This window comes from Mytilus californianus, unplaced genomic scaffold, assembly GCF_021869535.1.
Source record: "Mytilus californianus isolate M0D057914Y unplaced genomic scaffold, xbMytCali1.0.p SCAF_1, whole genome shotgun sequence".
Lineage (NCBI taxonomy): Eukaryota > Metazoa > Mollusca > Bivalvia > Mytilida > Mytilidae > Mytilus > Mytilus californianus.
Genome location: NW_026262581.1, coordinates 115143624 through 115158070, shown reverse-complemented (window position 1 = coordinate 115158070; position 14447 = coordinate 115143624). Strand labels below are relative to the sequence as shown.

The window sequence follows — 14447 nt, the reverse complement described above, 5'->3', positions numbered from 1 at the left end:
TCTTGATACCAGAGATACATTATTTATACCATGTGTCGGACCAAATCTTGATACCAGATATACATTATTTATACCATGTATTAGACCATATCTTGATATTAGAGACACATTATATATACCATGTGTCAGACCATATCTTGATACCAGAGATACATTATTTATACCAAGTGTCAGACCATATCTTGATACCAGAGATACATTATTTATATCATGTGTCAGACCATATCTTGATACCAGAGATACATTATTTATACCATGTGTCGGACCAAATCTTGATACCAGAGATTCATTATTTATACCATGTGTCGGACCAAATCTTGATACCAGAGACACATTATATATACCATGTGTCAGACCATATCTTGATACAAGAGATACATTATTTATATCATGTGTCAGACCATATCTTGATACCAGAGATACATTATATATACCATGTGTCAGACCATATCTTGATACCAGAGATACATTATATATATATACCATGTGTCAAACCATACATTGTATCTTGATACCAGAAACACATTATTTACACCATGTGTCAGACGTTATCTTGAAACCAGAAATACATTATTTATACTATGTATCACACCACATCTTTATACCAGAGATGTATTTTAAAATACCCATAACATCCAAAATATCTCAATACCAGAGACGATTATTGTTATTTATTTTACTGTGTTAGCAGATGAGGCAGCAATGGGAAGATTATGTTTTGATTTTTTTGTGGTTGCTAAGTAGGCTTAGATTTTCCATCATATATTCAAAGATATTTGATGAACATTCCATTGTTTGTTAGGTCTATGACTATGATTAGGGTAAGCTCAGTTAAGTTCTGTAAGTCCATTTTCCAACTTGACAGAATGTCAACATTCATACTTGTGGCCATTTGCATCAGCAGAGTATACTGATTTCAGTGACCTGAGATCAACATTACGTACATGTCTTACATTCACCATTTAAACACAAAGACTTTGGGGGCCAGTTGTACAAATTTGAATGCATTCAGAATTCATTTGGAGGAGACTTTAGCCTGCGTCTACATCTGATACCAAAGAAATGACCAGAGCAAACCAAATATGCTGCAGTTGATGCAACCTGTAGAATACATATACCTTTGAAATTGTATGCATCCCCTTTGACTTAATGGACCAAACCATGATTGAATTTTAGGTAGATATTTAGCATTTACTAGGATGTTGACACACAACTTACTCACCAAATAATGTGGCTTGCTCTATATATTTTGTTATAACTTAAGTGCTCTGGTGAGTTCTCTTTGATAAAAACTTGAAATAATTATGAAGGTTTTGTATGATAAATTGTAAATTAATCTTTCTATCTGTTATACTAATTTGTCAGTGCAAATGAGTTTCCCATCTAACATATTGAAATTTGGGTGCCTTGTCTTCTACGCTACCATTGCTTGAACATTCAGCCAGCTAAGCTTCGCTACTGGTATTAGTTATTTTGAAACATTACCTGGGTCAACAGACCTTAACATATTACCAATAACAAAACACATAGTGTTGAGCTACAATAAATACTTTTCAGCAGGGACACACCCTTACCGTCCCATAACAATATTTTAGTATTTATATTAGAATTATAATTTGTGTTTGCTCAGGTTCAACAGATGGTAAAATTAACTGTTGGAATACAGACACAGGTGTGAGAGTAGCTGTGTTTAACTGTGATCATCCAGGACCAGTTCAATGTGTTCAGTTTAATCCTAAACTAATGATGTTAGCTACTGCTTGTACAAATATGGTAAGTTTAAAATAATGTTTTTACATAAATTGATAACTTAATGAAGGAATATGTACATAACTATAACAAACTTTTATTCGTTGAGGAAGCAAAAATGCTGAAGGGAACCACGACCTTCTGTAGGAAAACTGGTAATCCTATATATGATTGGAATCAAACACACCTGCTATGTGCAGGGTTCGAACTCACAATCGCAGTGTTGATAGGCTAGGGGTGGAAATAAGGATTTACAGACAAAATATAAAAGGACTTTCTTTGGTACACCTTAAATAAAGCATAATTTAACATTGGTTGTGATGAATTAACATGATTATATATTGCATTTGTGAAATAAATATTCTAATTTCACTTCTCTGGCATTCACGAAAAAGAATAACTATTCCATGATTTCAGTTATTGAAAATATTCAACTTGTGACCAAAAAAACAACATCAGTTACATGCATTCATGAATTATGTGTTGTTCAGTCGCTTTGATATATTTCATCTTTCAAAAACTTGAATTATTCTATCATTTTTAGCTCACCTGGCCCGAAGGGCCAAGTGAGCTTTTCTCATCACTTGGCGTCTGTCGTCCGTCGTCCATCGTCTTCCGGCGTCGTCCGTCGTCGGCGTTAACTTTTTACATTTTGAACTTCTTCTAGAGAACCACTGAATGGAATGAAACCAAACATGGCATGAATGTTCCTTATGAGGTGCTGACCAAGTGTTGTTACTTTGTAGCCATCCATCATCCAAGATGGCCGCCAGCGGGGGACTTAGTTTAACATAGGACCCTATGGGAAATGCATACAAATGACTTCTTTTAGAGAACCACTGAATGGAATGTAACAAAACATAGCATGAATGTTCCTTACAAGGTGCTGACCAAGTGTTGTTACTTTGTAGCTGTTCCATCATCCAAAATGGCCACCAGTGAGGGACTTAGTTTAACATAGGACCCTATGGGAAATGCATACAAATGACTTCTTTTAGAGAACCACTGAATGGAATGAAACAAAACATAGCATGAATGTTCATTAGGAGGTGCTGACCAAGTGTTGTTACTTTGTAGCTGATCCATCATCCAAGATGGCCGCCAGCGGAGGACTTAATTTAACATAGGACCCTATGGGAAATGCATACAAATGACTTCTTTTAGAGAACCACTGAATGGAATGAAACAAAACATAGCATGAATGTTCCTTACAAGGTGCTGACCAAGTGTTGTTACTTTGTAGCTGTTCCATCATCCAAAATGGCCGCCAGTGAGGGACTTAGTTTAACATAGGACCCTATGGGAAATGCATACAAATGACTTCTTTTAGAGAACCACTGAATGGAATGAAACAAAACATAGCATGAATGTTCATTAGGAGGTGCTGACCAAGTGTTGTTACTTTGTAGCCGATCCATCATCCAAGATGGCCGCCAGCAGGGGACTTAGTTTAACATAGGACCCTATGGGAAATGCATACAAATGACTTCTTTTAGAGAACCACTGAATGGAATGTAACAAAACATAGCATGAATGTTCCTTACAAGGTGCTGACCAAGTGTTGTTACTTTGTAGCTGTTCCATCATCCAAAATGGCCACCAGTGAGGGACTTAGTTTAACATAGGACCCTATGGGAAATACATACAAATGTCTTCTTTTATAGAACCACTGAACGGAATGAAACCAAACATGGTATGAATGTTCCTTATGAGGTGCTGACCGAGTGTTGTTACTTTGAAGCCGATCCATAATCCAAGATGGCCGCCAGCGGGGGACTTAGTTTAACATAGGACCTATGGGAAATACATACAAATGTCTTCTTTTAGAGAACCACTGAATGGAATAAAACCAAACATGGTATGAATGTTCCTTATGAGGTGCTGACTGAGTGTTGTTACTTTGAAGCTGATCCATAATCCAAGATGGCCGCAAGCGGGGGACTTAGTTTAACATAGGACCCTATGGGAAATACATACAAATGTCTTCTTTTAGAGAACCACTGAATGGAATGAAACCAAACATTGCATGAATGTTTCTTATGAGGTGCTGACAGAGTGTTGTTACTTTGAAGCCGATCCATAATCCAAGATGGCCGCCAGCGGGGGACTTAGTTTAACATACCACCCTATGGGAAATACATACAAATGTCTTCTTTTAGAGAACCACTGAATGGAATGAAACCAAACATGGTATGAATGTTCTTTATGAGGTGCTGACCGAGTGTTGTTACTTTGAAGCCGATCCATAATCCAAGATGGATGCCAGCGGGGGACTTAGTTTAACATGGGACCCTATGGGAAATACATACAAATGTCTTCTTTTAGAGAACCACTGAATGCAATGAAACCAAACATGGCATGAATGTTCCTTATGAGGTCTTGACTAAGTGTTGTTACTTTGAAGCCGATCCATCATCCAAGATGGCCGCCAGAGAGGGACTTAGTTTAACATAGGACCCTATGGGAAATACATACAAATGTCTTCTTTTAGAGAACCACTGAATGCAATGAAACCAAACATGGCATGAATATTCCTTATGAGGTGCTGACCAAGTGTTGTTACTTTGTAGCTGTTCCATCATCCAAAATGGCCGCCAGTGAGGGACTTAGTTTAACATAGGACCCTATGGGAAATGCATACAAATGACTTCTTTTAGAGAACCACTGAATGCAATGAAACCAAACATGGCATGAATGTTCCTTATGAGGTGCTGACCAAGTGTTGTTACTTTGAAGCTGATCCATCATCCAAGATGGCAGCCAGCGGGGGACTTAGTTTAACATAGGACCCTATGGGAAATGCATACAAATGACTTCTTTTAGAGAACCACTGAATGGAATGTAACAAAACATAGCATGAATGTTCCTTACAAGGTGCTGACCAAGTGTTGTTACTTTGTAGCTGTTCCATCATCCAAAATGGCCACCAGTGAGGGACTTAGTTTAACATAGGACCCTATGGGAAATGCATACAAATGACTTCTTTTAGAGAACCACTGAATGGAATGAAACAAAACATAGCATGAATGTTCATTAGGAGGTGCTGACCAAGTGTTGTTACTTTGTAGCTGATCCATCATCCAAGATGGCCGCCAGCGGAGGACTTAATTTAACATAGGACCCTATGGGAAATGCATACAAATGACTTCTTTTAGAGAACCACTGAATGGAATGAAACAAAACATAGCATGAATGTTCCTTACAAGGTGCTGACCAAGTGTTGTTACTTTGTAGCTGTTCCATCATCCAAAATGGCCGCCAGTGAGGGACTTAGTTTAACATGGGACCCTATGGGAAATACATACAAATGTCTTCTTTTAGAGAACCACTGAATGCAATGAAACCAAACATGGCATGAATGTTCCTTATGAGGTCTTGACTAAGTGTTGTTACTTTGAAGCCGATCCATCATCCAAGATGGCCGCCAGAGAGGGACTTAGTTTAACATAGGACCCTATGGGAAATACATACAAATGTCTTCTTTTAGAGAACCACTGAATGCAATGAAACCAAACATGGCATGAATATTCCTTATGAGGTGCTGACCAAGTGTTGTTACTTTGAAGCTGATCCATCATCCAAGATGGCAGCCAGCGGGGGACTTAGTTTAACATAGGACCCTATAGGAAATACATACAAATGTCTTCTTTTAGAGAACCACTGAATGCAATGAAACCAAACATGGCATGAATGTTCCTTATGAGGTGCTGACCAAGTGTTGTTACTTTGAAGCTGATCCATCATCCAAGATGGCAGCCAGCGGGGGACTTAGTTTAACATAGGACCCTATGGGAAATACAAACAAATGTCTTCTTTTAGAGAACCACTGAATGCAATGAAACCAAACATGGCATGAATGTTCCTTATGAGGTGCTGACCAAGTGTTGTTACTATGAAGCCGATCCATAATCTAAGATGGCCGCCAGCGGAGGACTTAGTTTAACATAGGACCCTATGAGAAATACGTACAAATGTTTTCTTTTAGAGAACCATTGAATGGAATGAAACCAAACATGGCATGCATGTTCCTTTTGAGGTGCTGACCAAGTGCTGTTACTTTGAAGCTGATCCTTCATCCATGATGGCTGCCAGATGGGGACAATGTTTAACAAAGGACCCTATGGATGATACATACAAATGTCTTCTTTTAGAGAACCACATACTGAATGGATTGAAACCAAACATGGCATGAATGTTCCTTATGAGGTGCTGACTAAGTTTTGTTACTTTGAAGCTGATCCTTCATCCATGATGGCCGCCAATAGGGGGACTTCCTTTAACATAAGACCGTATGGGAAATACATACAAATGCTTCTTCTAGAGGTGCACTGAATGGAATGAAACCAAAACATGGCATAAATGTTTCTTATGAGGTGCTGATTAAGTGTTGCTACTTTGTTGCCGATTTACTGTTCAAGATGGCCACCAGGATTTTTTATTAAATTACAGGACCAATATTAAACCAAATTTGGCCTCACTCATTATTAGGGTATCTGTTATGATTTTAATCTATTTTTACATGATTTCCAAAACCAAAGTAGAATCAGGTGAGCGACACAGGCTCTTGAGAGCTTCTAGTTAATATATGTTGTATGAATGTTATTGTTAATGCATGCATAGTAAAATAAACATCCACCAAAGTATTAAAATTGTAACTTGCATACACTCATCTTTAATTCCTATAGCTATTTGCAAGGTATTGAGGAACTTGGGTTTTTAAAGTTGACATTTAAGCAATTTTATCAAAGTTGATTGTGTCAAATATGGTCATGAAACTTAGAGAATGCATCAAGACAAGCCTATCAGTATTGTGAAAAAAGTCCATCCCTATCTGACATTATCAAGCAATGGTTTTCAGATTTGTACAAAATATAAAGTTCTGTTTAAAAAGTTAAAATTAATGTTGTACAATATACATAGTAATGGCATTTTACACATTTTTATTGTCGTCGTCATCCAAAGACACATTGGTTTCCGGACAATAACTTTTGTTTAAGTGTATGGATTTCTATGAAATTTTACCATAAGGTTTATGACTACAAAAGGAAGGTTGGGATTGATTTTGGGGGTTATGGTCCTAACAGTTCAGGAATTAGGGGCCCAAATAAGCATTTTTCTAGTTTCCAGACAATAACTTGTGAAATGGTGTATGGATCTCTCTGAAATTATACCACAAATTACCATATCACAAAGGGATTGTAAGAATTTGCTTTGGGGGGTTATGGCTCAAACTGTTTAGGAATTAAGGGGAAAAAGGGGGAAAACAAGGGTTTCCAGGTTAATGGACAATTACTTAAGTACAAAACATAATTTTAAGGCAGTGAAAGGGAGGTAATTCAAACATATTGTCAAATTACCTCCCTTACACTGCTTGTAAATTATTTATAAAGAAATGTATTGTCTTTAGGTAATTAGCTGTCAATTTATTTTTAGAAGTTACTATTTTAAAAATGTTTAATAAAGGCAATTTAATTATAGCCATGATTATGTATGTGAAGGAATTTTATTTTGAGTTATTACTATTTAATGTTGCTGATGAAAGTTTTTTTAATTTTAGGCATGATTATGATGTCATTTTCTATTTTAATACTTTTATGATGTATTTAAATGGGTTTTTATGGTTGCGAAGTCCTAGCTGTCAATTTATTTTTAGAAGTGACTTTTAAATGCTGATGAAGGAATTTTATTATACCCCACGCAACGAGTTGCGGAGGGTATAATGTTTTTGACCCGTCTGTCCGTCCGTCTGTCCGTCCGTCAGTCCGTCAGTCCTGTTTCTTGTCATCGCAACTCCTCTCAAACCACACAACAGAATTTCACGAAACCTTTTTAGATAATAAGGACATACTATGTAGTTGTGCATATCGACAGGAAATTACGATTTAATTTTTTTTCTAGGAGTTGCGCCCCTTTGAACTTATTTACTTTAATGTACTACTGCAACAGTTTGTCATCTCAACTCCTCTGAAACCACACAACAAAATTTCATGAAACTTTGTAGATAATAAGGACATACTACGTAGATGTGCATATCGACAGGAAATTACGATTCAATTTTTTTTCCAGGAGTTACGCCCCTTTGAACTTATTTGCCCAATATACTACTGCAACCTTTTGTCATCGCAACTCCTCTCAAACCACACAATAGAATTTCATGAAACCTTTTCAGATAATAAGGACATACTACGTAGATGTGCATATCGACAGGAAATTACAATTCAATTTTTTTTCTAGGAGTTACGCCCCTTTGAACTTATTTGCTTCAATAAACCTCTGCAACAGTTTGTCATCGCACCTCCTCTGAAACCACACAACAGAATTTCATGAAACTTTGTAGATAATAAGGACATACTACGTAGATGTGCATATCGACAGGAAATTATGATTCAATTTTTTTTCTAGGAGTTACGCCCCTTTGAACTTATTTACTTTTATGTACTACTGCAACAGTTTGTCATCTCAACTCCTCTGAAACCAAACAACAAAATTTCATGAAACTTTGTAGATAATAAGGACATACTACGTAGATGTGCATATCGACAGGAAATTACGATTCAATTTTTTTTCCAGGAGTTACGCCCCATTGAACTTATTTGCCCAATATACTACTGCAACCTTTTGTCATCGCAACTCCTCTCAAACCACACAATAGAATTTCATGAAACCTTTTCAGATAATAAGGACATACTAAGTAGATGTGCATATCGACAGGAAATTACGATTCAATTTTTTTTCTAGGAGTTACGCCCCTTTGAACTTATTTGCTTCAATATACCTCTGCAACAGTTTGTCATCGCAACTCCTCTGAAACCACACAACAGAATTTCATGAAACTTTGTAGATAATAAGGACATACTATGTAGATGTGCATATCGACAGGAAATTATGATTCAATTTTTTTTTCTTATACAATTTTTTTTTCTTACAGTTATTTTTTTTCTCCAGTGACAATGTGGGGACGTGGGGTATGTGAGCGTGCTCACTAAGGTTCTTTAATTTTTAGATATTACTATTAAAAGTTGCTGATGAAGGTTTTTTAATTTTAGCCATGACTATGATGTCATTTTCTATTTTAATACTTTTATGATGTATTTAAATGGGCTTTTATCGTTAAAAAAAAGCATTTTTCTAGTTTCCAGACAGTAACTTGTGATTAAGTGTATGGATCTCTCTAAAATTGTACTACAAGGTTCTATACTACAAAGAAAAGACTGCAATTGAGTTTGATGGTTAATACTAAAAGGGGGATTCAAAAATTTTGGGGGGAAGGGGTGGTTTCCAATTTTTTTTTCAAAATTTTCAAAATTTCAAATTTTTGAAAAGTTTCAAGAAGAAATCTTCAATTGCACAGTATTGTGCATTATATTTGTAAGATCTTTGACCACATTAATTTTGTGTCAGAAACCTATATTATGTCCAAAATTTGATCACAATCCAAATTCAGATAGTATCAAGCTTGAATATTGTGTCCAAATTTGCCCCAACTGTTCAGGGTTCGACCACTGCGGTTGTATCAGGCTGCGCTCAGCCAAGCATTTTATTTTTTTAATTTTAAAAGTATTTGTGATGAGGCCTTGATATGAATTTTGTATGGTGAGGTATTAATTTATCAGCCTTTCATTTTAAGTAAATGATCATGATCAATATTTCTTTAATACCTGTCCTTTATCTGAGATAGATGATCCATCCAAGTATAGGTTATCTATATAAGGTGCATCATCTTTCATCAGCATTCATCTCTCAGTGCATTCACTTATTGTTATTATACATATATCCAAAGGTATTTACTGTTAAATTTTTATCAATTGTTTTATTTCTTATTTTAGGCATTTTGGTTACCTTACATTGATGATTGAGTGATAAAGAAATGTTTTAATATTGGAGGCAGCAAAGACTTGAAGAATAGTGATGAATGTTTTATAAATGTTGTATATGGACGGGACATATTATGAAAGATTCATATACAATTGTTGTTTATTTTACTGCTAATGTGCAATCTCATAAACATTAATTGAAATAATTTGAGTGCAAGAGACACAAGATCATAATATTTGTATTTTGTTTTTTTTTTTAAAGGTTTAGGTGTATTAAAATATTTTAATTACATATTCAAGATACTTTGTGATATTAAAATTTGATTTAAAATGAAAGGCTTAATAGTATTTTAACTGAATATAAATGAACCATATTAATATTGCCATGACTTGATCTTTCATAATTCTCTCAATTTCTATTTCGCTTTGAAATTTTATTTAAAATGTTTTTGATTTAGTGTTTTTAAATAACTCCGATCATGTTCTATTTGAAATTTAGAAAAATTTAAACATTAATTGAACACATCAGACAAACCATAGTTACGTTTATACAAACAAATAATTTATTTTGTATATTTTAATTATGTCAAAAGAATCTACAGCAAATGAATATAGGCAATTTAAAAAAAAGGAGGAAGATTCTCATAACAGGTATTGTCTCCTGACAATGTATTTGCTACATAAGTGACATAAATATGGCATACACATGTCTGTATAGTATTTTAACCAATTCATTCTTATCTTTTTTTGTGTTTTTTTTTTATTCTTTGTGCCACACTTATCTTTGCTTTAGTTGTGGGCATGGAACCAATTTTATATGCCCACCTGTCATTGTTATGTTGTAAAAACATCTCCTCCATGCTTGTTTGTTCGTTCATTTTTGTGAAGGTGTTAATTATAACAAATCTAAAATTTGTAATTCACAAAGACTACATTTCAAATCAATATATAACAATGCTAAGGGAACATTCAAATCAATATATAACAATGCTAAGGGAACATTCAAATCAATATATAACAATGCTAAGGGAACATTCAAATCAATATATAACAATGCTAAGGGAACATTCAAATCAATATATAACAATGCTAAGGGAACAATGTCATTAGCACTTTCATGCCTCTTGGCTATTTTCAATACTAAATGCCCTTGACACAGCCATCTTTGGTTATGCTTATAATGTTACAGTAACAATAAGAGAAATAAATCCTCTGTTTTTTTTTTAAAGACCATTTAAACTTAAGGTCTTGTTGTTACTGTAATGTCAATAATTTGTTGTAAATGTGAATCCAGGTAAACCTCCATTTCTTCAGGATTTTTGTGTATTACCAAGTGTACATGATCATTTAATGTCCCATTTAGAAGACTGTTTTGCTAGATATCATTTTCAATTGCAGGTAGCCATGGGCCATTTTTAGTATAAAATTCATAATGCATATGATGTACCAGGAAATAATTCACTGCCAACACTGATGTGTATTGTATTGCATGTGTATAAGTGTGATGAAGGATATGATCCAAAGTTTTACAATTTTGTGTGACCAGTTTGTCATATTACATCCTACTTAACAGTACCATTATAAGTAATCAATTTTGTATCTTAAGTAAACAAAAGAGAAACTTAAAATAGCGTTATTATTTTTTAACAATCAACAGACAAACAGTCAGACGGTCAAGGTGAATACCATATAACCCCCACTTAAGTATGATCAGCAAAAATATATAGGCAATATTTTGAATTAACTTTTCTTTCCATATTAGTGGGTAGAACATCCATGCACTACATTCTGAAACTTATACTTCATAAATATGATTATACACATCATTTTGTAACTTGAATATTGCCTAAATATGTTCCTTTGCTTATTATACTAAAGTGGGTCTATTTTGTATTCACCTTGTCATCCGTCTCTTTATTCAGATTGATTGATTAATGTTTGCTTAACGTCCAGTGTCAAATATTTCATGCATGTTCAGGCTAAAGCATATTTAGACAGCAGCTTCCCAGTGATGAGTTGTAACATGTGAGCACACCTACTTCTTTTATGCAGATACATAGAATTTTTCAATGTATTCAATTAACTTAAAAAATTGTGTCACATTTATCTCCAAACAGAATGACTTCATATTTGATAAGCAGCTTGATAGTGATGAGATTTAATGTCAAAGCACTTTTCAGGTCTAGCAGACACCTACTTCCTGTTTACAGATCCTTTGAATTTTACAATGTGTTGAATGAACTTAAAAGTTTTCATCACACATTTTTTTTTCAAGAACATTATGTACTACTGAAATTTAATCCCTCTTCCTGTTTTGTGGTTTTGAATTACAAAAGTGGTTATGCAATGTTAATTTTAAATTCATGATGCAAAATGAAAATGGGTCTACCCATCAGTGCTTACAAACACGGTAATTCATCTTGCCTCATGAAGCTGTAAAAAAACATTTGACAGTATACCTATACACTAATATTTCTCTTTTTAAACTTAATAGACAGTGAAAAGAATGGCCAATATAGACACAAATATCTTGTTTAAGGGAGGGATAAATAATACTTTCTAAAAAAAAAAAAAAAGTTCTCTGAAACTGACATCAGAATGCTTGATATTTTTCTTACAATATATTTGTTACCTTTTGAAGACCTGTTTTCAACAGATAATCAGCAATCATATGACAGCCAATTGCTCCTCTCCTTGCAGACTTGTTCCTTTAATCATACGAGGCAGACTTCACACAGGAGCATCTCAGAAAAAATGAAAAGAAACTTCACATCTAGCTATATAGTTAATATCCTCTCACTAATTTATTCAAAGTTTGGTGTCTGTTGAACAATGCACCTCTATTCAAATTGATATATAGGATACCATGAATACATTAAAGTTGGCCACTTATCTTCACTTACGTTAGAAATTAAAAACTTTAATTAATCGACAAAAGAGAACATTTCAACTTACCATTTTCTAGGAGCAACATTCCAGCAGTGCCTGAATATGGAGCACATATCTCCCAGTTGATAAATTTTTTAATGAACAAGATCCAAGGAATAATGTACCTCATAACAGATTAATGCAATTATCAAAATCATAAATAAAATGATAGAACCCTGAACAGTTAACAGTTGGGGCAAGTATGGACACTACATTCAAGCTTGATACAGCTCTGAATTTGGATTGTGATTAAATATTTGACACATCATAGGTTTCTGAGACATTGGATGTGGTCAAAGAACTGAAAAATTTGAAATTGGACTTTAACCTATTATGGTCCAATACCCAAAATCTAAATACACGGTTAGATTCAGCATATCCAAGTACATCAAGAATTTACTTTATTTATTTATTGATGGACAAAATGAGCTTAGTTTGTAAAAGGGTTCACTTCATAAAACAAGAGTGCACACACTGAAATGTCTCGCCTGCTTTACTGACCATTGATTTTATGCTGATAGGGCTAAATTTAAAGTTTTACTACAAGTATCATATAAACTTTTATATGATCCAAGAAAATGAGGTCAAGGTCATATAAACCAAGCCAGAAGTACAATTGAACATATACACCTTACAATCTTTCCACACACCAAATATAGTTGACCTATTACTTATATAGTATATAAGAGACAGACTATACCATGAAAACTTTATATTGACCAATGAACAATGAAAATGAGGTCCAGGTCAAATGAATCCTGTCAGACAGACATATACACCTTACAATTATTATATGGATCAAATATAGTTGACCTATTGCATATAATATTTAAGAAACAAACTTAACTAGGAAAGCTTAACATTGACCAATAAACCATGAAAATGAGGTCAAGGTCAGATGATACCTGCCAGACAGATATATACACCTTACAAACATTTCATATACCAAATATAGTTGACATAGGCTTATAGTTTAAAAAAAAAACAGACCAAAACACAAAAACTTAACATTTCTCAAAGGTCAAATAAAACCTGCCACACTAAAATAAACATCATAAAATATTTCCATACATCAAACTTAGTTGATCTAATGCATACAGTATTAGAAAAACAGACCGGGCCCAAAATAAAAAATCTAAATACAAGGTTAGATTCTTCAGCATATTACAGCTCTTTTTATAATGCTTTATAACTCCACCTACTTATATTGTTTGCAGATGTCAATCTTAATTACAATGCTTGAGCAAACATTCATACAAACAAAGCAAGCATGTCAAACAAACCTTTGTCTTGCTAGCATTATGAAAAGAGCTGTAAAGAAGCCCAAGAATTCAATTCTTGTTGAAATCAAACAAAGTTTAATTTTGGACTCTTTGGACCTCAATGTGAACCAATTTAATGATGGGGTCCTAAATCAAAAATCTAAATACACGGTTAGATTCAGCACAATTAAGCACCCTAAGAAATCAAGACTTTAAATTAAACCCCATTGAAATTGGTCAAGAAATAAGCAGTTTATACAAAGTATTAGAAAAGTATTGGTTTTTTTTTACCCCTAAACATTGAGGGCCATACCCCCAAAATCAATCCCATCCTTCCTTTTTTGGTATGGAACCTTGTGGTACAATTTCATAGAGATCCATACACTTATACTCAAGTTATTGTCTGGAAACCCGAAAATCATAGTTTTTTTGCCCCTTTCTGGTCCCTAATTCACAAACGGTTTTGGCCATGACCCCCAAAAGCAATCCCAACCTTCCTTTAGAAGTAAGGATCCTTGTGGTAAAAAGTACCATATAAATGTAATGATATATAGAGCAAACCACCAATGACCAAATTTTCCTTTTTTTCCCTACAACTTAAAACTTTTTCTTCCACAATAAAATTCTGTGTTGTTTTTATTATATTGATTTCTCATTTCCTTTTTTTTTTTTTCTTGAAAATTTCTCTGTAAAA

At 34.3% G+C, this 14447-nt stretch overlaps 1 protein-coding gene and 2 long non-coding RNA genes across 3 annotated transcripts in view; 2 read left to right on the top strand and 1 right to left on the bottom strand.

Annotated features, from left to right (window-relative positions):
- LOC127731250 (WD repeat-containing protein 82-like) overlaps positions 1 to 11191 on the top strand; it is a 39843-nt gene extending 28652 nt beyond the window's left edge. The window contains exons 8-9 of the mRNA XM_052240280.1: positions 1631 to 1773; positions 9576 to 11191. Of these exons, the coding sequence (XP_052096240.1) occupies positions 1631 to 1773; positions 9576 to 9605 (173 nt within the window). The 3' untranslated portion in view covers positions 9606 to 11191. The remainder of the gene's footprint in view (positions 1 to 1630; positions 1774 to 9575) is intronic.
- LOC127731384 (uncharacterized) lies at positions 2573 to 4403 on the bottom strand. The gene is made up of 2 exons (XR_007995616.1): positions 4373 to 4403; positions 2573 to 3543 (listed from the first exon to the last, which is right to left on the bottom strand). It is a non-coding gene; the product is annotated as an uncharacterized LOC127731384 (long non-coding RNA).
- Positions 2715 to 6304, top strand: LOC127731373 (uncharacterized). The gene is made up of 5 exons (XR_007995615.1): positions 2715 to 2798; positions 2965 to 3793; positions 3960 to 4125; positions 4292 to 5121; positions 5288 to 6304. It is a non-coding gene; the product is annotated as an uncharacterized LOC127731373 (long non-coding RNA).
- Positions 11192 to 14447: the final 3256 nt, after the last annotated feature.